The sequence below is a fragment of the Eurytemora carolleeae genome, unplaced genomic scaffold (genome assembly GCF_000591075.1).
Source record: "Eurytemora carolleeae unplaced genomic scaffold, Eaff_2.0 scaffold754, whole genome shotgun sequence".
Classification (NCBI taxonomy): Eukaryota; Metazoa; Arthropoda; class Copepoda; order Calanoida; family Temoridae; genus Eurytemora; species Eurytemora carolleeae.
This window is the reverse complement of record NW_019396640.1, coordinates 71,704-98,751: the sequence shown is the minus strand read 5'-3', so window position 1 is coordinate 98,751 and position 27,048 is coordinate 71,704. Positions and strand designations below refer to the sequence as shown.

At 32.3% G+C, this 27,048-nt stretch overlaps 2 protein-coding genes across 3 annotated transcripts in view; both read right to left on the bottom strand.

The window, feature by feature from the left end:
* Window positions 1-3,230, bottom strand: part of LOC111706738 (serine/threonine-protein kinase NLK) — a 19,410-nt gene extending 16,180 nt beyond the window's left edge. For both annotated transcript variants that reach the window (XR_002766299.1, XM_023479663.1), the window contains exons 1-2: window positions 2,802-3,230; window positions 1,855-1,934 (exon numbers count right to left, since the gene is read on the bottom strand). Coding sequence is in view for 1 of the 2 variants with exons in the window: in XM_023479663.1 (XP_023335431.1) it covers window positions 1,855-1,934; window positions 2,802-2,818 (97 nt within the window). In the remaining variant the exon portion in view is untranslated. The remainder of the gene's footprint in view (window positions 1-1,854; window positions 1,935-2,801) is intronic.
* Window positions 3,231-9,606: 6,376 nt separating this feature from the next.
* Window positions 9,607-22,298, bottom strand: LOC111706742 (GDNF-inducible zinc finger protein 1). Its single transcript, XM_023479666.1, has 18 exons — window positions 22,022-22,298; window positions 20,873-20,974; window positions 20,324-20,417; window positions 19,399-19,478; window positions 18,636-18,695; window positions 18,187-18,395; window positions 16,905-16,962; window positions 16,259-16,365; window positions 15,502-15,588; window positions 14,839-14,929; window positions 14,417-14,479; window positions 14,046-14,156; window positions 13,784-13,902; window positions 13,522-13,630; window positions 11,506-11,592; window positions 10,922-10,990; window positions 10,279-10,458; window positions 9,607-10,180 (listed from the first exon to the last, which is right to left on the bottom strand). The coding sequence occupies exons 1-18, from the start codon at window positions 22,184-22,186 to the stop codon at window positions 10,049-10,051; spliced, it is 1,923 nt and encodes a 640-aa protein (XP_023335434.1). The 5' UTR covers window positions 22,187-22,298; the 3' UTR covers window positions 9,607-10,048.
* Between the last annotated feature and the right edge of the window lie 4,750 nt (window positions 22,299-27,048).

Below are 27,048 nucleotides of genomic sequence, written 5' to 3'. Positions count from 1 at the left end.
GGGGGGGGGGGAGGGTAGAGGTTTAAACATTTTTTCTTCAAACGATTATCAACTATAAACACGTGAACATTTTAGTAATTTAAAGATTTACTATGTGGGTGCCAAAATTGCTTCAACACGTGTTGGGTATTTTTTCTCTTAACACTGTTGTTCATGATTTTTTTTTCATTTTCATTATTTTAATATAGGAATTTAAGTTAGGTTACACGCAGTGAGTAAATTTTATATGGGAAACGTACGGAAGGGAATGAGGAAGAATGTGATACGCGCAGCGCGCTCAGGGTTGAAAACTGAAGGTCGAGATACAAGGACTTTTAGCCATATGCCCCGTCCCTTCACTTCCCTTCCCTTCCCTTCCCTTTTCTTCCATTCCATAGATGACAGTCCTTGCTCCCGCTAAATGGGAGTTTATGTAAACAAAGATGAAATAAAAACAAAGCTAAGTTCAGAAATTTGATCTGTGTATTTACACTAGGAATAACGAAGACGATATTTTTCACGCAATAAATGTTAAAATCTTAGATACAGTAATGAAGCCAGCTTCCACCACTGGTTCGATAAACTATTAATCTTCCCCCAGTACTGCAAATCTTATTTTTCCCCCTCCATTCATCCCCCTCTAGATCAATTCCCCCATCCAGCTTCTAACATCGCTTCAGACAAACATTTAAAATTTCCAAAATGTATGTATTGATATAAAAAAGATGTATGTAATAATGCAAATTAAAATCAGTCATGTTCCTAACTAATATTTCAAACATCTCCCTCCTCTATTCCACAAATTACAGAAATGTACATATTTTTAAATGTTAAAAACTTTTTTAAGACATACATTTTGTGCGAGACTTCTCGTAAGTTAAAACATCTGTGTATACGAAAGTTTAATAATCATAATTCATCTATGAAAATAAATAAATATTTGATAATTAGGTCACTTTGCAATCATATTTTTCAAACACAAAGAGTATATAATACCCTCCCTACACTCCAAAATTGCGTATTTGTCCAAAGAAATTAGTTTATATATATATATATCCATATTATATATAGAACATTTTTTGCATTCCTTCATCTTGATCTAAGCGGGAGGGGTTGAATGGGGGGGGGGGCTGAGTAAAAAAACGAAACAAAGAAATCTGAAGAGGAGAGCAGCATAAAAAGCCCCGGACAGGTGAGGTTATAAAAACCTTTGTCCCAGCTGATAAAACAAAAATACATATTCATGCCGGATTCTAACTAGGGCCTTTCTTTCAAATCAATATTAATAAAATATAAGTATATTAATATTAGTTTCACACTTTTTGCCATCCGGACGAAAGAATGATAAAAAGGAAAGAATAATAAATAAAACATTAGTTCTGGGGACTAATTAAACTACAAAATAGTTTATAAACTTGTATAAATGCGAAATAACCCGAAATAAACCTTGAACTATTTATCGAAGAACAGTAATTTTGCAGGAAAACTTACAAAGTTTCAGAAACATTATGCAAGAGGTCTGAAGCCTCATAAGTGAATTATCTAAAATTGCAAATTTTCACAAGATGAACAAGTGAAATATTTTGTTGCGCTCTCCTCGCGAAAGATTAATACTGTAGCATGGGGTTTATTAAAAAAAGGGAAAAATGGGAATTGGAATATAATAGCACTTGATTATTTAACGCAAGACACAAGGTGAAAAATGTAAATATGTCACAATGGGATAAAAACCATAAAGTGACTTTACTTATCTAACAAATGAAAAAAATGGATTGATTGATTTAAAACATAGTATGTGGGACAGGGAGGGGGGGCGTTTATTAAGTTGACCCTGATCTGAATAAATGTAAGATTAAATATCTGTATTCTGTTTACCTGTATGCCATGGCTGTGTATTAAGTACTTGCTGAGCTCCTGTTTTGCTCGGCATACTGCTACTGTGGATCATCCCTTCCCTAACCCATTCAAATACTCATTCAAAATTAGTAAAGAACTCAACCTTTGAAAATTACGAGGTGATAAGTTTCAAATTTGTTTTCCTTCTCTTATTGATTATTCGGGGGGTGAAACTGTACGCACTACAGTTGCTTTAAACGAAGAAAAATACGGGGGAAACCCCTAAAATTTCTATATTCCTTTAATGTACATAGGAAACTAAAAGAAATAGATTGATGCCTATGTTTTGCTGATTAATCTACCCATTTTAGTTTAAAAAATTGTTATTAAATTTGGGACACTTTTAAGGTGCAGCTATTTTGTCCTCAATGGCTATTGAACCATGAAAAATACTTTAAAATGAAATTTTGAGGCAAAACTAGATTTCTCCATTTCTCCTTACGTTTTGTCAGTGCCAAACCGACCCAAGCATTTACACTGAATCCCTTGACGTAAACATACTTGGGTTTGTCCTAGAGTACGATTTTAGGCACCCCCTTCTATCGGGTCTGTCCTAGTATAGCACCATAGAATGTTTGTTTAAATTACTATTATCTCTCCGTTATATATCCGTGTACTTCATAGTACATACTGTATTAAACTAGTTTAGAGTTTGAGGTACAGATGCTGCAACTATAAAATTAATAAAAGNTTAGATTGTAAAGTGTGGGTCAAAGAATCGTTCTCTAGGAAATCACCCTTTTTTTAAAATTAATTAGCTGCCCTTTCTTGCCTTTTTAATTTTAACATTGAAATTATAATTTATTACATAATTAAAGAGAAAAAATGTCAAAATTCAACAATATTATTAATTTTAGTGTTTTTGTCATTTAGATTTCTTTATTATATTCTTATTTATTTAAAATCGATTAAGATGAGTTTTTTTCCTGCAAAGTATGGCCATTAGCACTGAATATTTTAGGCAATTAATGCCACTGTCAGTGCACTCTTATTCCATTTTGGGAGTTCCACTTTAATTTCAGTCGTGGTTTCACTTGACCTAAAGGGTTGATAGATCACTGCGCGAGGGGGAGGGGGTTTGAACCCTGGGGATTTAAGCGTGGCTTCAAATCCAGCGCGTCAGTCTTTGTGTTAAATAAGTTTTTCACCTTTTTAACAAAATTATATCCACACAGTACATAGAAATCACAGAGTGTGGGTAGTTCTTAGTAAAATTTATTTATTATGTATTTTAAGTGTACTGAAAGGACCACGGAGGGTGATAGGATGGTTGGTAAAATATAACGCACCTCCCTCCCTCACTGTTCACCTTTGTTTGATAGACGCGACTCTCAGCTGTATATATCGGACCGGTACACAAAGCATCTGACTGTTGGCAGCGCCGGACCGGTACAAGACGCCATCAGCTGGGAAACGGGCCGGGTCATTAAGCATCAAATCCACAAGCCGGGTCAGTACTCACAGTAAACAGTGTCTTATATCAGGAATTCCGTGACTATCCCAAACTCAGCTGAGAAAAAAGCCGGTAGGGGACAAAGCAAACTGGCCTGAACTACGCCGTGTCGGGTCGAACATACATCCTGTCGCAACGGTACGGGCCAACCTATCTAGCCTTGGAAACTAACCCCGCTTTCACACGCTGGTCGCGGAAACATTATTGGGACAACCTTTAAACAGAGAATACAGAACAGTCTACATAACAGGCGTTGACCCTCCTTAACATGTTTCGTCCACTGCCCCCCCCCCCTCCCCTCGAATACTAGGCTCTCGCTCAATTCAATCTTGTTTAATTTGCGGAGTAGAGTCCGAATTGTCTGGATTAAAGTGTCAAATTTGTATATCAAAGTACACATCATATTCATACACCTTCAATCGAGGCCTGAAAGGATTTTGTAGTTGTATAAAAGACATTGACCTTCTTAAAACTTTCCCGCAAGTAACAAAGAGATAAATTTGCCGCGCAGCAGTCATGACTTTTTTCAAAATCAAAATCTATCAACTTAGATAAAGTAACAGCTAAATTTTGCCAAAAAATCGAGTGTTAAATTGCAGTAATAATGTCCTGTATCTCAAATAAGGGGTTTGTCATGTGTAAATGATTATTTTTTCTTTAAATTAAAGAAAAATTGAGTGCTAATTCGGAAATAAATATTTGTGAATTTTTATTTCTATCCTGTCTTGTAAAATGATAGCAGGTTTACAAATTATTTTTTTACGTATTTTGATAAGCTCATCCCTTTCTTTTCTTCTAGATTAATGATTCTATAATGAACGCATCGTTTAAAGCAAAAAATTTAACATGGAAATTTTAGATCAAATACAAAATATGGCCAGGTTTAGAAGAATTGCTGTTTGTACTGATCCTCATGCTTGCAGGAGAGTTTTTTTTCTAATTTTAGTTTTGGGAAAACTGAAGACTGTCATGCTTGAGCTTATTTATATAGCTCAAATTTTCAACCTCCAGTTTTTGTTTTGATTCAAATATAGCTCCTTAATAGCACTTAAGGGAAAGGCAAAATATTTATCTTAATCTATAATAAAATAAAACAAGACATTCAATATGTTGAGTTTAGCCGGCCAAACGGCTGAACCGATTTTTTCAAAAAAAAATTCACGGACGTCCTTCAGCTAGTAGACTTAAATGTGTGATAAGTTAAAAATCTATTTTTTTAGTCTTCATTCATTATTTTGACCCCTAAGTTTTTCAGGTCAAAAAACATTTTGCATGCGGTGCGCCCCTGACTTTATATCTATCTTGCTATTTTCAGCTTTTGTGCCCCCCTTCTTTAATAATTCATAGCTACAGGTCTGCGAGGGGGGGTACAGGAGCACGTGCCCCACCCCTTTTACCTCCGACGGGGGGCACAGGGACTGACAAAAAAGAAGAAAATTAAAAGAATGAAACGAAAATTAAAAGAAAGTAGGACTAAAGGGAGAAAAAATGGCCTAAAATCTAATTTTTGTTTTCAATATTATGTGTACAGGATTATATTTTCTCCAAATTAAAGAAAAATATGGGAATATTTATTTCTAATCCTGTTTTGTGAAATGATAGGGTTTTAATTATTTCTTGAGTAATTTTTAGAAGCAGTTCCCCTTCTTTTTTATAAATTAATTATTCTAATGAACCATCGTACAGCTAAAAGTAAAATAACAAAAAATTGAAATTTAATGTAGAATATGGCCAGGTTTAAGGGAAGCTGTTTGGTTAAGGATCCTCAAGCTTACAGGGGAGTTTTTTTTTTTCGAATTTCAGTTTTAAGAAAACTGGAGATTTCATGCTTGGTCTTTTCAGGCATTTACAATTTACATCCTTTACTTTCCCTGTATTAAAATAAATATTGAATATTCGTGATTCAAAAATGTTCAGTAGCACATTTATTTACAGTTTAACTAAAATCTCTACATATTTGTTGACTTTAAAAGTCACTATAGTAAAATAAAGAGATCTAAAAATGGATATTTCTAACATTTATTTAAAAACGAAAGTTTTGAAATATTTGCATTTAAGGCGGAGTTAAAATTGGTTGATTTAGAAATTAACAAAGGAATTAATGATGAATATTTGTGGGTACTTCATGGGAGTGATGTAGAGCTTCATGTTGGTGGAGCAGATCAACAGGAGCGTTATATTTGTAAAATTAGATTGTAAAGTAGTTTCATTAATCATATTTGTAAAATTAGATTGTAAAGTAGTTTCATTAATCATATTTGTAAAATTAGATTGTAAAGTCGTTTCATTAATCATATTTGTAAAATTAGATTGTAAAGTCGTCTGATTAATGATAAATTAATTCCGGGTCAGTATGATTATGAATGTATAGTGTATATGGTAGGTTAAACATATACTTTTTAGCCGTTAGTCATTATTTTGACCATTTTTTGAGTTTATCAGATCAAAAAGAAATTTCGTATGCGGCGCGCCCCCTAATTACTTATATCTTCAATTTCTTAATTTTGTGCCCCCCCCCCTTATACAAATTCCCAGCTACTGGCCTGCTCATTGGTGAGCACTTTCTCTTCATTTAAAATAATATCAAAGGTTCAGCTATTCCGACTGACGTCTGGTTTACCCAAAATAAACTGGAGGGGGGGGGGGTGACCTCCCCCTCTATTTCCTTATTGCGATACAAATCTATAACATATGATTCATGTTTGGAGAGCCCTTGGGATCTACTTTAATAATCTGCAAAAAATTTTATTATTTATTGCAAAATCAAGTCTTTTAGCGAAAAATGTGCAAAAACGAAAATGCGCAAACTCTAATAAATTACACATTTTTGAAAAGCCCTTGACCCAGCAAATACAAATATCCAAAAATATTTGCAAAAATTTAAAAACCTAAATGACAAAGAAAAACAAAAACTGGTCAAATTCCATTGTTAGGAATCAGTGCAAAAATCTACGCAAAATTTTTTTGCAGAAATTTTGCAATCTGCTTCCTTGTGTTTTCAAAGAGCTATAAAATGTTGAAATCCAATGACTGGAAGTAGGTCTAAATTTGGATTTACTCTGGTAAAAGAAAATAAGGCAATCCAGGCAGTATGCCGGATGACTCAGGCAGAAGGTATAAAAGCCCAGCTTTTAGCCTAAACTGAGGGGCATATATTAGTTAGAAAAGTAAAAAAATTTAATAGCCTGAGAGTGAGACCAGTACTTTTTGAGTTATCGCAAAAAACAACAAGGGGGTCACATTGATTCCCCCCCCCCCCTCAGTCGGAATAGGGTCAATCTTTTCTTTGGGGACTGTCAGCTCTTCTTTGGAAAACCCATAGAATTTGATATAAGACCCAATGCTCTTAATAAAAATTGGGGGTCTTTGATGAAAATTTTGGGGTCTCCGATGAATATCTTGGGGATTACGCTGAAAATCTGGGGGTCTCCTTATAAAATTAGGGGTCTCCAATGAAAATCTGGGGGTTTCCGATAATGCTCAAATTTCTTCTCAGACTCACAGTTAAGGTGACAGAAAATTGTCACAAGACACTACTTCTAGGAAGATAAAATATATAATTTGGGGGTCTCCAGCAAAGGGGGTTTGCTTATTTTGCTTTTTGACTGCCTCCTTCTAAAACGAATGAAGCATGCCTAAATTTTTTTCTTTCTTCTTGAATTTTAGATAAATGTATGAATATATGATATCATTATATTAAATTAATTGAAAAATCTAAGTTGCTACCAAAGAATTGTACAAAATTAAACATACCGTGCGATTTGAAAAACTTGTGAACGAACAAAATTCTTAACGTTATTAATCTCTTTAAAGGCAAGGGGAACTACATTTTTTTGGAAAGATATTTAAGTCTTTTTTGTGTGTTAATTTTTGCCTAATTTTATTGATCTAATAGCACTACAATAACAGAGTTGAGATATAAAAAAAAACCATAAAGTAGTTCAGCTAGATCTGCCTAGTTAAACAACTTCTCTAATACCAATGAGTTTAACTAGAGAAGTGGTTCAACTTAACATGCGCAGTTCAACTACTTTATAAATCCATACCTCAGATCGTAAATCTTGAAATTATACAGTTTGATTGATAAAAAAGTGTTTACAATTCTTCGAAAATTGTAAGAAATTGATTTTTGATTTCCTTTAGCTTAAATGATCATTGATCAATCTGCATCATTGATATTATTTTTATATTTTCTTTAATTGATGTATTGCTTAATATGTGTTCACAAATGTCAGCTTGTATAATATATGTATCAGCAAATGCCAGTTTTTCTATTATAATTGTGTCAACAAAAATTTCACATATGCTACGCCTATTGATTCATAAATTTGCACCCCCTTTCCAAAATCCTAGTTACAGCCCTGCCAAGAACCACATTGTAACATAAGTGAACAAAATATCTCCCTTTTGATTTATTGGAGAGGAGGTACGTTGTAAGATTGTTGAAAAGAAAAGCCAGTCAAATATTTGGTTAAATTTTATCAGCAAAATAGATTAGATTGAAACGACCATGATTATTACTTTTTTTACTTCACAAAAAGGAACAATTTTCTGGAAAAGGGCACATTTTTTAATTGATACTGATTAGGCTAATGCTTACACAATTAATTTGTTTAAATATTATGTAGCTAACAATCGTGTTGATTAATTTCATGAGGAACTCTCAGACTTTTAACACTTTTTTTCTTTTATATATTCTTCTAATAGCCCAATCTAAAACTTTTCAAGGGCTTTCCAGCGGAAGGGGAAAAGCGTTTCGCGAAAATGTCGCCTTTTTTCGCGGAATTCCGCGTTAATCTGTTTCGCAAAAACTTTTGCGGATAAAAAATGTGGGAGATGCCGTCATTTTCCTGACTCGAAAAGTGTTTAATTCTGTTAATTTTCTCCATTGCTTCTTATAAGCAAGAACAATTAGTTAGAACCCGCATATGAAAACAACAACTTTAAAGAAACAGAAACACATCTAATACATACTTGATCAGACAAAGCTTTGCATGGTGGGTCACTTAAAATCACACTTACGTCAGTTTTAATAGGATCTTAACGATCACCAAGGTTCTCTGTTTCTAATATCCATTTTATTAATTTGTGTTCCTAAATTTGAAGTTTTTATAACTAAATTAGGAGTAGCGTAATCATATTTTTTAATGTTGATTTTTTAATAAACCTTCAGTTGTTTGATTCTGTGCTGAAGCTATAAATGGTCAATTTGCTTAAAAATATAATGCTTTGCGCAAAAAGAATATTTGCGCGAAAATTGCGCAAAAAATTTGGTCATTTCTACTTTAAAATCAACGATCATGCAAAACAGTGATAACCAAAAAATAACTAGACACTTATTAAATTGGACTTTTAAAGTTATAACTTAATTCTAAAAGTCTCCTTCCTATTTCAGAGTTTTCTGGTTATTACTGTATTTACTTTTAATGATGATAAAAGGGTCAATGCATTATTTTGTATTGTTAAGATTTATTTTCTCACAACAAATGCAAATCATACACAAAATACTCTAGTTACACTTGAAAAGATGTAGCAATTTGTACATAACAATCTGATGTACAGTATGTATAGGTAATGTACAGAGTGACCCAATAAACATGGGAATTGATGGACGACTTTAATATCGTCTTTGATTTCCGTACACCAAAAACAGTTTAAAAGTCTAATGCGCTTTCCAAAATGTGGTCTACCTTCTTTGTATCTTTGAAATTGACGGAGATATTAAACATTTAAACAGTTTTGTTGATTTTCAAATTCAATAAACTGGAATCTGGAAAAATATTTCCTAATATCTCCGTCAAAAAATGATAGACCGCATTTTGAAAATCTCGAGATAAGTAGTTTTCGGTGTTAAATGTTTTGACTGTGATACTACAAAATTATGTTAACGAAAAAATTCCGCACGGAACAAAAACATTTAATTTCCATGTTTATTGGGACACCCTGTATAATAAGCAAAAATAGCCGGAATTGTACGGTAAGAGAAATAATTTTAACATTATTTATGAAACAAACAGTATTATAGCTTACAATGAAATGAAACTTGTTTACTTGATTATAAATTACTCGTCATTACACCCAGAATCGGAATAGTATTTTATGAATCGGGTAGATCGCAATATTGCAGATACCTAGCATTTTTGTTTAAAAATATTATTATTGTATTATTACTTTTTTACTGTCTCTTTATTATGAATTTTTTGAGACTTCAAAAAGAAAACTTTGGAGTTTTGTTTAACGACAGTTAATTAGGGCTGGGCATGTGCCTGTTTTTTTTTATCGTTCGTCACTTTCCGTCCTTTCCCGTAAAAGAATGATCCTTCCCCAGGAACGGGTTGGGCGTTTCCTCCTTTTTGATAATCGTTAGTTCCGGTCAATTCGTTCACGTAAAAGAATGATTTTTCCCCAGGATTCCTGCTTTTTTATGATAGTTAGTTCCGTTCCGTTCGTTCCCGTGAAATAACGATAATTACCCAGGAACGACGCCCAGCCCTACAGTCAATACTCTCGTAATAAACCGACTCAATGAGGTACTGTACTGTCTTTATCAAATAACATTATAAAATACAACAAAATCTTTCCAATGATTTGTCAACTATATCAGGAGGAATTTTTGTCAATAATCGACAAATTCACTATTCACTGTCAGCTGGATAATGTCGTCTGTGCACAATATATTTTCATATTTGTGCGCTTCTGCAAGTGCAATACATCAAAGACCTACATTGAATGGCCCCTGTAGAAGTTAGCAAGGTTCATAATACTGGCATGATCAGTAAATGAGGGGGGTGCAGGAGGGAAACCAAGGGGAGGCTCACTCATCACTATCTGTCCAGAATGGATACCAGATATCTGAAATATTAAAATATAGAATCAGATTATCTGATTGATTTGAAAATATATATATTCAATATAAACAAATTTAACCAAAAAAACAAAACAATAGGTACCTGAGGCTGTTGTTCCTCTCGCTCAGGCGGCGAATCCTTTTTGTCCCTCTTCAAAATCCGCGGTTTTTTCGGTGTACCGTTTACAGTCAGTTTTCCTTTCTCGTGCCATTCAAGATGGCGCTTGAGCGTGTTTCGTTTGTAACACTTCAGAGGGCACAGTGGGCACTGGTGGTTTTTCTCCTAAATCAAGAATCAAGATAGAACTTTATTAATTGATTATTTACAAACCAATATGAGAAAACTTGAAGGGACTGTTGTTGTTACTTCAAGTAACCTTCCATTTAAAAAAGAGAGTATGCCCGATGCTTAAACCCGAAGTTTAAACCATTAGCGTATCAATCAAATGTAAGATATCGTCGTTTTTTTAAGCTTGGGAAATTATAAATGCTGATAATTTTCCTCCCAATGCGCGAAAAGCAAAAGTCACTTTTGTAAAAAATAAAATTGAAAATAATAAATTTGTTCACAGTTAAATATGGATCCATCTCAATCTCATTTATTCTTAATCAGACAAAGCTTTAAAGTAAGGTCCCTTTATGATGAGAGGGATATGGTTTGTGCACACCATTTACTACAGTGACATATATTAGGACTACAAGGAAAGGAACTAATTTGATTAATTTTATTCAAAATTTAAATTTACCTTTTTATGAACAGATCTCATGTGTTCGTCCAAATAGCCAACTTTCTTACCGCACACTGGACAAATCACCTAAAATTCAAATATTTTATGATCAATAATACATTCATTATTTGTAAGAAACAAGATGAGACAGCTTCCTGTAGTTTAGGAATCATGTGACTCCCAGGGGGAAAATATGACCATGTCCCCGCAAACCCATTCGGCCCAAGAACACTATAAATGGTAGGTAAGGTCAGGAAGCGTCCTGGCATTTCCAAAATGTTCTCTGTCTCTTTTGTGCTTTCAAAATTACCCGAGATATAATTGTTTAGATTTTTGTTCAGATTTCCACCTGAAAAAATTATAAATTTCTTCGGTAAATTGAAAGCACATAAAAGGCAGACAACATTTTGGAAATACCAAGAACAAGGGGAATTTAGTGATTGATGTCTCAAGAATCATACTTGTAAAAGTTTATTGACAACTAAATGCTGCAAAATTATTTCAAAAATAAAAAAACCAATCTTTTAAGCTGACTTCAACTGTCATGCTTCGTGTTTATTCTCATATTCATAAAAAGTTTTTTTGCCATAACAAATCTATACCTTGAGATTTTCACCGCTGTGACATTTCTTGATATGGTTTTTCAGTTGTCCAGCGCTTAACTCTTTCCCACACTCAATACACAGCTCCTGAACATCATAATCTTGAGTTTTTAAACCAAAAAATTGCTTTACCACTCAGATATTTCAGAAATTTACATTGCAACCTTCGCGATCAGAAAATGTGCCTGTCTGCAGCTCAATATCTTTATAGTGTTACTATTTAATTTTTCTACAGTTGCATAAAAGTATTGAAGAAATTTATATATATACTTTGCTTGTCTGTCTGTTTGTTTGCTTGTATCCAATAAACGTCAAAACGGCTAAACCGATTGTGCCCAAACTTAGTGTGGGACCTCATGTGGCTCCAGGGAAAGTTTATGAAAAAAGCCTAGTAATAACAGCCTATTATTTATAAATTCTCATCGATAGAGACTAGTAATGGCTTATTTAAAGTGCAAAGTAATTAGATATTTTTTTTATCACTTAAATATTTAGGAATTTATTTAGAGAACAATTTGGAAGTGCATCTTAATGATGATCTATCATTTTTAATTGTGATACATTTTTTAGAAAGTTTCAGATTTAAATTTAAAATATATATATATATATATATATATATCTACTTACTACAGATTTTTTCAAAATATTCTCCTTTCTGCAGTAGTTCTGATTTAAGTTTTGATATATATATATATTTACTCACTACAGATCTCTGCTTTAAGTTTAGAACAATGTAAACACTAAAACTAATAAGTCGAAAAGTTTTCAAAAATCTATTTTATACACAGAAAAACAACGAGGTGTTCTTTCCGTAGTAAATTCTGGCCTGCATTTAGTTAAAAATCTAGATATGAACAATAAGTAAAGCAGAAACCAGGAGCACTTTTCTTATGGGGTGGGGGGAGATTTGTTTTTTAATGGTTGTGGCAATATCCAAATAAGTCGAAACCAAAAAATATTTTGGAATAAGTCCTAATTTCTGTAACCAAAAAAGTCCTGAGGAAAGTAAACCATAGAATTGTGTACTGCCAAACATTTTGTAGAAAATATAGTCCTTACTTTTATTAAAAGTTTTTACTCCCTTGATATTTTAGTTAACTGAAGAATTTTCATTAGTTAAAATATTTTTATGGACTTAGGGGGGGGGGGGCGTAACCATGTGGTCATTAAGAGCTGAAGTGGAAAAAATAGAAGTTTTTCAGTTGTTGCGTGTTTCACAGCAGAATTTAACATTAAAAGAGAAACCTTTCACAGGAAAGACTATCTTAATTATAAAATTGATTATAATGTATTCTAATGTATTCTCTTTATATGAAGTTTTATACCTTGGTTACTGAATGTATTCTCTCTTTATATGAAGTTTTATACCTTGGTTCCAAAATGTATTCTCTTAATATGAATATTTATACCTTGGTTCCTAAATGTTTTCTCTTTAAATGGAGTTTTATACCTTGGTTTTTAAATGTGTTCTCTTTATATGAAGTTTTATACCTTGGTTCTTAAATGTATTCTCTGAATGTGAAGTTTTATACCTGGGTTCTTAAATGTATTCTCTTTATACGAAGTTTTATTCCTTGGTCCCTAAATGTATTCTCTTTATATAAAGTGTTATACCTTGGTTCCTAAATGTATTCTCTGAATGTGAAGTTTTATACCTTGATTCTTAAATGTGTTCTCTTTATATAAAGTTTTATACCTTGGTTCCTAAATGTATTCTCTGTATGTGAAGTTTTATACCTTGGTTCCAAAATATAATCTCTTTATATAAAGTTTTATACCTTGGTTCCTAAATTTATTCTCTGAATGTGAAGTTTTATACCTTGGTTCTTAAATGTATTCTCTGAATGTGAAGTTTTATACCTTGGTTCCAAAATGTATTCTCTGAATGTTAAGTGTTATACCTTGGTTCTTAAATGTGTTATCTTTATATGAAGTTTTATACCTTGGTTCCTTCTCTGAATGTGAAGTTTTATACCTTGGTTCTTAAATGTGTTCTCTTTATATGAAGTTTTATACCTTGGTTCCTAAATGTATTCTCTGTATGTGAAGTTCCATATCCCGCTTGTCATAGAACCCTTTCCCGCAACTGCTGCAGAAATGATTTTTTACTTTCTCATGGACCATCCTGATGAAATAGATTAATTAAGTTTGGTCCTATTTTTTAATTTTTTCTTTATTAAAAAAGAATGAGAATAAATGAAAATTTAAGATCAAATGAACAATAAATTTATTTTCATTGAGCAGAGATGAGATCAATAACATTTTTAATTATACTTACTTAATATGACTGGTTATTTTGTTTGGCAGGAGCTCTTTGTGACAAATGGGGCACTGTCCTTTAATTCCCAGATGGGCGGAATTAAAATGTCTCTGGAATTCAGCATTTTTAACATACACCTGAAATAATATAAAAATAAATATCAATAACAAATCGGTCAGTCATTTTTCCGGAACTAACTAGATAAGAAAATAAGAGAATTATGGCATTTGTAAGTTCTAAATTTTCGAGGTATTCCTAATATTATTAGCATAATTTAAACCTTCGGGCACTGAGAACACTGTATCTTGTTTTTGCTCTCCCCTTGATGAAGTTGTATCATATGATTCTTCATATCTTTCACGTTTTTACCGCAGATTCTGCAGGGCTTAGCCTAGGAATACGGAGTTAAAGTAAATTAGAGGGGAATTTGATTTTTATATTTAACTAAGAAGTATAAGTGGAAATCAGAAACTAGTTTTATTGTAAATAAGCAGAAAAGGTCTGGCCCTCCTGCTTTCAACAATTTTTGGTGGTGTTAAAATGAATAACAAATAGTTCTAAAGCTTGCATGTTACATGATACAGTAATTTCTTGTTTTAATATAATAATAATTCTATTATCCATTATCAAAAATCCCAAAATCTTATTTACCTCGTACATGTGAGTTTTTTCATGAAGTTTTAGTAAATACTCGGACCCAACTCTAACATCACACTAGACAAAAATAAAGATAGATTATGAATTTGCCCCGACAAAAGATCTATTTGGTCGGCTGAGAATGCGCGCGTAAGGTTAAATCTTCATCTGGTTGAGCGAACTCCCTGAAAAAAGTGTTCCTGTGCCCTTAACAGGGTATCGTCATGAAAACCAGGATAGGAAACCAAACTTGTGATGAATGGAGCTAGGCAGTTTCGTTAATACCAATCTTTTTGTTACGAAACGTTATTACATATCGCTTCTTCATATCCTCCATCTTTCTAATTTCATAAATCAAAATCTACATAAATAATTAGACCCCAAAAAGGAAAGTCGGGAGTTTCGTTCAACGATACTCTCTTCTGGCTCTGTAATACCTGTGAGCACGAAAAGTCCTGTTCAGCATGATTCCTACCAATATGAACAGCAAGATTTGAACAAACTAGACCGCAGAGTGAACATTTCCACCTATATACAGTTCATTTAAAATATGTAATATCAAAAGCGCTATCATTAGAGTTTCTAAATTTTTGAAAATTTCACTAAGGCTCGAAATTACAATGATTCCAACGAAAAAATTTCTTTTTGTTTAATTTCCAAGAAAATAAGACGTTTTTAATATATCAGGCTTAAAGGACACTTCGCGCTCATCTTCTATTTTAACTTTTAATTGTGACTTTATCCGTGAACATCTTCTCTTTGTAATAAAACAATAAATAACAACAAGATGTTTTAAATATTTTTTCGCGCATTTACAAAATTTAACAAAAATCAAAAATTTTTGGACACACATTTTTGTAATTTTGAGCATTTATAAACCTCATGTGAGAACCCACACAAAATTTGGGCCCGATCGGTTCAGCCCTTTTGACGTTTATTGTGTATACAAACGGACAGACAGATAGAAAACAAACAAACAGACCGACAAGCAAAAGTGTATAGAGAATAGATTTACTTTATTGCGTTGAATGTTGAATATTTCATAACTGCTTTTTTAAAAAAGTTTTCAAAGCGATTTTGTTTTAAAGTTTTTAACCTACCTGTCTTTTTTGTCTCTTGTAGAGGAAAGCTTTTCTGAGTTTTGTCTAACTTCGTCCAATAATTTATTAAACTTCTCATTGGCTAACCTAAACATTGGCATATTTGCTTAGAGTTTTAAAAATTTTTGTAGAAATGAACAATGGGATGTAAACTTATATATTATAAAGGGGGAGGGAGGATTTGTCAAGAAAATGCCATTTCTTTGTAAGGAGTGGGAATTTTAACATGAACCAGCGTAAATAAGTTTTTAGATGGCGGAATTAAATAAAAATTGTTGTATACAAAAACAAAACAAATTTTCAAATAGCAGGGTGCCAAATGCCTTTTTTTTGAAGAAAATAAAATAACTTAAAGGGACTGTAGGCGTAATTCAAAGTGAAATTCAATTTACATAGTAGTATGTCCGATTTACAACGATACCCTTTAAACCTTTGTTTGATTAAGGATTTCGTAGATATTCTTATTTTTATAGCGCCAGTGGGAAATTAAGTGCCAAGAAACCACGCGAGTGTACACTAGCAAGGAGTGTACATTGTACACTGTAACCTCGAGTCTCCCTGCACTCAATCCTCAGCTATACAAATGAGGGTATCTAACTCATCATCGTTCGTACTAAGGTTTAAAGGGTACCGTTGTAAACGAACATGCCTCTCGATAAATGGAAGGTCACTTGAAATTACGCTTACAGCTAGTCCTTTTAAGGTATGAATATTAACTGCTAATAAAGGTGGGGAAAGGAAACCATATTATCCCTACTTGATATCAAAGTTTATTGGAAATTTGAAATTCTGTGATCTGGTTGTTCCCGTCTGCTCTTCATCTTTAACTTTCAGGTCACAGTCTAAATCGTTACTGTCATCATACTAAATAAACAGAAGATATAAACGAGTTAATAGGAGATATATCGTTATTGTCATTAAAATAAACCAAAAGGAGATAAATCGCTACTGTTAAACTAAATAAACAGGAGTGAATCGTTATTGTTAGATTAAATAAACAGGAAATAGGTCGTTACTGTCATTAAACTAAATAAATGGGAGAGGAATCGTTATTGTTAGATTAAATAAACAGGAGCTAGATCGCTATTGTTAGACTAAATAAACAGGAGCTAGATCGCTATTGTTAGACTGAAAAAAAACAGGAGCTAGATCGCTATTGTTAGACTGAAAAAAAACAGGAGCTAGATCGCTATTGTTAGACTGAATAAACAGAGCTGAAAACTTTAAAATTTTTGATATCGAGAGCAATTCTTGATCACTTTTTTTGTCAGGAGATAGATGTAAGTCGAGCCGAAGAATGGCCTGAAAAAACGTTGGATACTAGGGTTAAACACATTTTAGTCAATTCATTAACTAAAATGTTTTCTTCTTTCCAAATTAATATTCTCAATTAAAATACTTACATCGGGAAAATCGTCTAAATCCCCTTTCCAGTTATCAGGTTCCATTTTAATTTTTTTCCTAAACAGAACAACGGGTTTGAACACATCTATAAGTTAATATGAACTAACAATTTTGAAATCCAAGATTTTTTTTTATTTTCGTCTTACGAATATTTCGAATTAATATTTCGATTTTTTTTAGTTTGATTATGAGAATGAGTAAGCCCCAATGAGTTTGATTATGAGAATAAGTAAGTCCTGTTGGCCGACAAAACCGTAGAAAAAATAATTAACCCATTTTAAACCATACCAACAGAAGTGTATTCTTCAAATGCTTAAAAATTTTAAATTTAACGTTTTTCTGAAGAGGGGCACCAAGAAATCAAAATATCTAATCCTTTGTTGAACCCATACTTGCCACTGTAAACTGATCACTGGTATTATTTCAGTTTTTTTCGTAAGCTATATCAATCTTCCTATTTATCTACCTATTTATCTACCTATTTATCTTCTTATTGGATAATTTATCTACCATACTTATCTACCTATATATCCGCCTATTTATCTACCTATACATCCGCCTGTTTATCAACCGCCAACTTATCTACCTATTTCTTTACATGCAGTATACACTACAGTTTACAGTAAAATTCACAAAGAGGCGAAATTTATTGACAATTAATCAGACGACTTCACTATCGGTCGTGATAAGTAAAATAGTTTCCGGCATTAATTTTAAAATCATTTTTTTAATTCTTGAAACGAAAATCACATAGTAGCCCTAGTTCTGCTATTTTTAAAATATGGTCGGTTTTTTGTGCTTTCAAAATCACTGGATATATGATCGATTTCTTTCAAAATAAATATTTTTGGCACCAAAAAGACAGGGCCATGGTTACTTTGTGATTTTTATTGAAAAATTATACTTGTAAAATAAGGTTAACAAATAAGGCCGTAAACTATTTCAAAATCTTAAATTTGTCTCTCAATTGTCAATAAATTCCACTTCTTTGTAAATATCGCTGTATTTATCTATATATTTATCTAACTATTTATCTACCTATTTATCTACCTATTTATCTACCTATTTATCTATCTATTTATCTAACAATTTATCTATCTATTTATCTACCTATTCATCTACATATTTATCTACCTATTTATCTACCTATTTATCATCTATTTATCTATCTATCTATTTATCTACCTAATTATCTACCTATTTATCTATCTATTTATCTACCTATTTATCTACCTATTTATCTACCTATTTATCTACCTATTTATCTATCTATTTATCTACCTATTGGAAGACCCCTTAGGACGCCCTCTTTTCTTCCTTTCCCTTATTCTTGGCCTCTCCTCATAATCAAGATCTTCCAGTTCTTCAAGTTCTTCAAGATCTTCAAGATCTTCAAGATCTTCCTCTTCTTCCTCCTCCTTCTCTTTCTCTTCCTTCGCTGCCTTCTCCTCTTTCTCTTTCTGTAGCAAGTACATCTTCTTAAACTCCTCCTAACATAAAAATATATTTACATACATAATATATGTATATCTGATAAGTAACACAGACATTTTTCCATTTTGTTTCTGTTTCGTGCAAACCTTGGCAACATGAGTTTATGTATATGTATTTTAAAAGATTTTTATCATTTATTTTTTATTGTAATAAGTTTTTGGTATGAAAAACAGTTGAAAAAATGAATATATTAAAGTAAATTAGATAATGATAACAATATTCTCAAAAAATGTTACCTGGATCAAAAATTGGACTTCTGCTTTTGTAAATTCTGACATAATTAGTTCAGGCTCCGCCTAGATAGGTAGATAAAAATGCTATAGATAGATATATTTTATGAATATCTGATCTGTAGATGAATAGGTAAATATATAAATGTCTATATATATACAGGGTGTCTCAAAAAAAACTGTGCAGTAGGGGTATTAGTAACTGAAGAAACAATTTTCGTTCAATTTTTACGTTATATATGTATATATACCAGGCTGCGCCCATCTTCTATTTCAATTGTGAACATGTTCTCTTTGTATACATTGTAAAACAAGAACAAAACAAACAAAAATTGCGGATTTAATAAAAAAAAAACGTGAAAAATTTACAAAAATCAAATTTTGTTAGAGTAAAATTTTTGAAAATTTGATCCTCCATAAACCTTACCTGGGGTCACGCGAGGTCCCACAAAAAATTTGGGCCCGATCGGTTCAATGTACAATGTACGTACACTGTACATTGCAAAACAAAAACAACAAAAATTTCACGGATTTAATGAACGAATTTTGTGGATTTTCCAAATTTAATGAACATCGAATTTTGTTGGAGGTAAATTTTTTAAATTTTGATCGTCCATAAACCTTTCCTGGGGTTACGTGAAGTCTCACAAAAAATTTGGGCCCGATTGGTTAAGCTGTTTTGACGTTTATTGGATGCAAACAAACAAGCAAAAAAACAGACACCCAGACAAGCAAAGTATATATATAGAATAATATATTACATATGTACCTGCAAGGTAAATATATCAGCTGATTTTAAACAAGAAAAAACCAGACCGACGGTCAGCTTATTTTGATACAGTATGCCATCTTAATACAGGAGTTTAACACATGTTATCCAGTAAATGTGGAATTAAAGTGAGTTCCAAGTAACACTCCATATAAAAGTTACATTTCTGATTTAAAACGGCACATTTAAAACCAAAGAGAATAGAATATATATTAGAGTGGAATTTACTAGAAAAAAGTGTAAAACGGCCATTTTGTTGTACTGTTTCCATACTGCAGGTGTACTTCACATATTTGTGCTATATAACCTTTTGGACCTTGGACCATAATTTTATAGAAAATCTAAAATTAATATTAAAAGAAAACAAAATTATGAAATAGGCTGGTTTCATAATTGACCAATGATTATTTCACATAGACTCTATGCCTTTCACTTTACAAACGATGATTTTCCGTTATAACTACAAATCAAATGATGTTTTTTATTCAGCTAATTCATTTTATAAAGTTTATTTAAAAGCTTTAAAAAATCCAACAGTCTAGGGAACATACTGTATTAATGTACTCTACTGCATATAATTTGTGACCATTTACATGATTTGTACACTTTGAACTCTCTTTCAGGCTGAAAGGGACTGAGAAAATTCATACCGATGGATTGGCTAAATTCTGCTATAATATATATTCTATTCTCTTTGTTTAAAACCATGCATCTGAGCAACAATAAACAAGATATTATCGTTTCCTTTCATGAAAATATATTTTATCTGCCAATTCAACCATCCATTCATTTTGTTGCATGAATATGAAATTTGCTTTTGTGTCCCTTCAATTAGATAAAAGAAACCCTAAAGGCAGACTTTATTTTGGGAACCTAAGCAAAGCACATTTTTCATTTCGTTTTGTTTCATAAGTTAAACTGATTCCTGAGCATAAAAGTTTTACATTCCAGAACAAAGATGTCTCTGCCAGTTCAAATATTTTTCCTTTAAAGTTCTCCTTTTCTTCGTCGTTGCAGACCTACAATATATAAAATATCTCTTAATTTCTTCTGTATTATTTTAAGCTTGTAAAGTAATGTTTTGTGCTATAAACAAAACGCCAGTGATTGCAGATTAAAAATTATATATTCATGAACTTTTTAAAAACAATTTGAAAATTAATAAGATTAATGGATATTAAATTATTAACAATAACTTTAAAGGAATCCAGATTTTGCTAATAGATTTCTGATTTTAATTTACAATGCGAACATTGCAAACTGGCAGTTAAAATATTCTCAAATAAGAATCATTATAAGGCATTTGCCAATCTATGTTGCCCGCAATGCACCGTAAAATTCCAAAACAGAGAGAGGGGGGATTGAATTTTAAATTTAAATTTTCTACTAACACTGCACCCTGCAGATCCTGGTGATACACATTAGAGGGCAAGTCTGAAGGAAAATATTATTATTTTGGTCGAATAAATAAAACCTTTTCATCTTGTTCGCTTCCAGTTTCCTTTCCAGTATCATCTTCTTCTTCTTCTTCTTCTTCTTCTTCTTCTTCTTCAGTTTCGTCCTCTGGTTCTTTTTTCTATACAAAGGGGTATATGGTTCCATTTTCTATACAAAGGGGTATATGGTTCCTTTTTCTAAACAAAGGGGTATATGGTTCCTTTTTCTATACAAAGGGGTATATGGTTCCTTTTTCTATACTAAGGGGTATATGGTTCCTTTTTCTATACAAAGGGGTATATGGTTCCCTTTTCTATACAAAGGGGTATATGGTTCCTTTTTCTATACAAAGGGGTATGGATCGTTTTTCTATACAAAGGGTTATATATGGTCCCAAAGGGGTATATGGTTCCTTTTTCTATACAAAGGGGTATATGGTTCCTTTTTCTATACAAAGGGGTATATGGTTCCTTTATCTGTACAAAGGGGTGAATGGTTTCCTTTTCTATACAAAGGGGTATATGGTTTCTTTTTCTATACAAAGGGGTATATGGTTTCCTTTTCTATTTAAAGGGGTATATGGTTCCTTTTTCTATTTAAAGGGGTATACGGTTTCCTTTTCTATACAAAGGGGTATATGGTTCCCTTTTCTATTTAAAGGGGTATATGGTTCCTTTTTCTATACAAAGGGTTATATGGTTCCTTTTTCTATACAAAGGGGTATATGGTTCCTTTTTCTATACAAAGGGGTATATGGTTCCTTTTTCTATACAAAGGGGTATATGGTTCCTTTTTCTATACAAAGGGGTATATGGTTCCTTTTTCTATACAAAGGGGTATATGGTTCCTTTTTCTATACAAAGGGGTATATGGTTCCTTTTTCTATACAAAGGGGTATATGGTTCCTTTTTCTATACAAAGGGGTATATGGTTCCTTTTTCTATACAAAGGGGTATATGGTTCCTTTTTCTATACAAAGGGGTATATGGTTCCTTTTTCTATACAAAGGGGTATATGGTTCCTTTTTCTATACAAAGGGGTATATGGTTCCTTTTTCTATACAAAGGGGTATATGGTTCCTTTNCTAATCTGATGTTGAATGTCGTCGTCTTTCATATTTAAAATTTTTTAATAATTAAAAATAATTGTGTCTCGTTATAATTTATCAGAACGTTACGATCGTTACCTTATGTGTATCTCGCGAGGCGCCCACGTTCTCGCGCAAATCTTGTCCATAGGTTAAATTGTGTATCTGTTGATGTGCATCGGGTCTCATTTGTGATAATTGTGTCTGTGTAAGATTCATCGGACTGGGTTCAGATCGGTAATTCTGTAAAGGATGTTCATCCATAACGAAAATATCTCGGATAAATTGATAATTTTGCGAATTTTCCACCGAGAAGACAGACTGGTTCACTGTTCAAATCCAATATGGCGACTGAAAACGCCACTAACCGGGGAGAGTGGGCTGTTTGGACGGGCCGGGCCGGGAGGCCGAGACAGTGAACAGGCCGACGTGGGACACCCGGCTATAGCAACTCTTATCTAACTTTTTAACTTTCTTTCACGTCGATTATTACAATATTTTATTTTCATTTTCGGACAATAAAATATACAAGATAGACATATATAGAAGGTACTATAGACATGACAAACAGACAAAGACGGATAGACATAGAAAAACAGACATAGACAGTCGACCGACATAGACACTGACATACAGACATAGACAGGCAGACATATGTTCCTCTCATAAATGTTTGAAAACCTTTAGATATTTATAAGACAAATAGACAAAGACAGACAGACATGAACAGATAGACATGAACAGAGAGACATGAACAGACAGACATGAACAGACAGACATATGAACAGACAGACATGAATAGACAGAAATAGACACTAGACAGACAAAGACACTAGACAGACAAAGACACTAGACAGACAAAGACACTAGACAGACAAAGACACTAGACAGACAAAGACACTAGANAAACTATTTTTTATCAATTAGGACAATTATGATGCTTTCACATGTAATTTGTGATGCTTTGTGTAACCTAACATAACCCAAGCTGCGGAAATCTCTAAAATATCTTTAACCTATAGGGAAACATCAAAAATGTCATTTCAAGATATAAGTCACCATTTGAAGACAAACTCAATAGACCTAATCATGTCTAAGACACTTTTCTAAGTCAAAGTTTTGTCTAAGACACATTCTAAGTAGAAAGACAAACAGATGTACATATACTAGACAATAAGACAAATAAACAGGCATTCAGAAAAACAGAAAGACAGATTTGCAGATATATTTTAGACAAAAAGCCAGTTAGACAGCCAGATTGACATGTAGAAAGACAAAAAGGTAGACAAATAGAAAGATAGACAGGTCCTGACGGGCCAAACTAGAAGTGATAAGATTATAAGCAGGAATGCAGAAAAACAGATATTTTAAATGTTGATAATCCACGAATGAAAGCACAAAGATCTGCAAAATTATTTTATTTTTGTTAATAAATGTACGATAAATATATTACTAGAAATATACAGATATACAGGTAAAAAGATATATTATACTGATAAAAAGTATATACATGGAATACAGATGATATAGAAAAAATATGTAAACAGATAAACAGATTAACATATATGCAAATATACAGATATAAAAACAAACAGATAAACAGATGATATTTGGTAGCATATTAATGGTATCACCTAAATAACATATACAAAGATATACAGATCCATAACAAATAAAAAATTTGAATCCGTCTTACGGAACCTTTCCTATGCGATACGGGTTATCCTTGGGTTATCCAGAGATTAGTATGTTTGCTACGACACTCAATAGCGTGTATATCAGTCTACTCTAGATTCTTAGATTCGTTTGTTGCAAACAGTCGGTGCAATTGACCTTTTGTGAAAGCAAGTATCTTTTTCCTACATTGGCTTACATGGCTCATGGATATGAATATAGAGTCGTGCAATTCCTGGATAAGGATATCTAATGACCGTTCTTATCATCATCCGATCCTGAGTGAGTCTTTGAGTACTCAGAATAGAGACCTCGGTTACTGAAGACATTGTAACCCATTTATACATTTGGTGAACTGGAAGCTTGCAAGGATTTTTCCAGTTTCCCTGCTCACCTCAAGTCCGGACACCAGAAGGTGCTAAATAGTTTCTGTGCAGTCGATTTCTGCTCCCTGGGTTCATGTTCGCTGATGGGATCATGGGATGGTGTGTTTGATGTTAACCAGCTTATAGAAAGAGTTGAATCCCACTGCAGTGAGATTTTGGAGCAATTAAAGCAGATATAATCGCTGTAATGTTCTAAGGCATCGCGCCTACAATTGCGGCTCTCATCTACCGTTTTACTTTGGGCTGAAAAATTGCAAGAACCCAAGATCTGTGGTAGGGATGAGGCTTAATCAACTAATCAACTACTTGCAAATGAAGATGCTGTTTAAAATAGAGATATAAAACTATTTCAACACTTCCCTCCCCCACCCCCCATAAGTAAACCTATTTCATTTATATTTTTGTAACCTATAAATATGCGTTCTTTAGTTCAATTACCCCAGTTGTGGTCAACTTATTTACTTGTACCTTATTATACCCATCAGTAACAAGACCATTAACTATTAGTGAAGTAGAAGGATCTTGTCAAAACAAAACTTGATTGTATTCATGAAAAAACTATATTTAATTAAATTTTTGAATTTTTTTGTAAAGGGTGACCATTAAAACATGAAAATCTAAATAAAAAACTATGGTAATTCATAATTATCTAATTATCTTCAAAACTTTACGTTTTATGTTTTAGGTATTTAGATCTTTAAAAGGAGATTCCAAAAATATCTTTAAATTTTTCTAGCAAAAAAAATTGACCATTTTATAGATTCAAAACTAAATTACAGGGTGTTCTTTTGGTTTTTTTCCGAATTCAAAATCTTGTTTTTTTGCTTTTTTAAAATTGAAAATTAAAAAAAAACAATTTTGAAGTTACTCAAATATAACATATGTTTTGAAAACAGGGAATCCTAAGGAAAGTGCAGGAAAAGACAGGACAACATTTAGTTTAAGAAAAAAGGCACTTAAAAAACCTCACCCGGTCAAAATTGACCTTCTCGTCACTAATGGGCTAATTATAGACAGTTCAACACAGATTCTTTTTATTTACGGATCCTATATACCTGGATTTGTAGAGAGGACAGAGTTTGTGATAGATTAAAACAGCACATTTAGGCTGATAGAAACAAAGGAGGAGTATAGGCATTTTCTACATGCAGATAAACAGATATAAATATAAAAAATTATGCAAATAAACATAAAAACAGATAACAATATAAGCAGATATACAGATAAACAGATAAACATATATACAGATAAACGGATATACAGATTAAAGACAAACAGATAAACAGATAAACAGATAAACAGATTAACAGTTTAACTGATAAATATTTAAACAAATAAACAGACAAACAAATAAAAAGATATACGGATAAACAGTTAAACAGAATTACAAATTAACATATAAACAGATATACAGATAAACAGATATACAGTTAGATAGATATACAGATAAACAGATATACAGATATACAGATATACAGATATACAGATATACAGATAAACAGATATGCAGATATACAGATAAACAGATATACAGATATACAGATAAACTGAAATACTGATAAACAGATATACAGATAAACAGATATACAGAGAAACAGATATACAGATGAATAGATACACAGAAAAACAGATAAACAGATATAAAGATATACTGATAAACAGATATACAATTAAACAAATAAACATTTATACAGATAAATATAAATAAAGATAAACCGATATGCAGATAAACAGATAAACAGATATACAGGTATACAGGTATACAGATATAAAGGTATACAGATGTACAGATAAACAGATAAACAAAGAAACAGATAAGCCAAAAAACAAAGAAACAGATAAACAGAGAAACAGAAATGCATATATGAAGATGTACAGATACACAGATATACAGATAAACATATATAAAGGTAAACAGATATACAGATAAACAGATATAAAAATAAACAACTATAAAGACAGACATTTTTACAGATAAACATATATTTATGAAAATACACAGATAAACAGATCTAACGCTTGTTATCAATCAATCATTAAACCCGGAAGGATGTTGGTTTATTACGGGATTGTTTCAACCATGAAGATTAAAAACATAATATGAAGGTATAGTACAGTATAATATACTATGGTAAAACAATAGTTCAAATCAAATAATCTAATCAGAGATTAATTAGGTTCAGTGCAGGAGGGGGGAGATATTAAATTATAATTGTCAGGGGTAAAAGGGGAAGAAGCTTCTAAACTTTTATTTATATATGGAAATGTGGAAGAAGTAGAAAAATCAAAACAGGAAAGGAATTATTAAAAAAGAATGAGATAAAGTAAAAGAAGGAATAACAAGAATAGAAGTAATAAAAAAATGGAATAAAAACCGAAGGCTAATAAATAGGTAAGGCAATAGAAGTAGAAGTATATACGTAGAAGAGGAAGGAATATGAAAGGAAGGTGAAGAAGGAGAAGAAGGAGAAGAAGGAAAAGAAGAACGAGAAGAAGGAGAAGAAGGAGAAGAAAGAGAAAAAAGAGAAAAAAGAGGAAAAAGAGAAGAAGGAGAAGAAGGAGAAGAAGGAGAAGAAGGTGAAGAAGGAAAAGAAGGAGAAGAAAGAGAAGAAGGAAAAGAAGGAGAAGAAGGAGAAGAAGGTGAAGAAGGAGAAGAAGGAAAAGAAGGAAAAGAAGGAAAAGAAGGAAAAGAAGGAAAAGAAGGAAAAGAAGGAAAAGAAGGTGAAGAAGGAGACGATGGAAAAGAAGGAAAAGAAGGAAAAGAAAGAGAAGAAGGAGAAGAAGGAGAAGAAGGAGAAGAAGGAGAAGGAGGAGAAGAAGGAGAAGAAGGAGCAGAAGGAGAAGAAGGAGAAGAAGGTAAAGAAGGAGAAGATACCTTACAGCTATAGTAGGAACTACAGAACTACTCATCCGTGCCTTGTTATCACACAATAATGCCTTGTAGAGATCAAAAAAAACATTTCAAATTATTTAAATATTTCAAATTATTTAAATATTCAAAAAAGTGTTTATATTTTATATTCATCTCTTTCCCTGGTTATCATATCATTTCTACAATATAGTAGT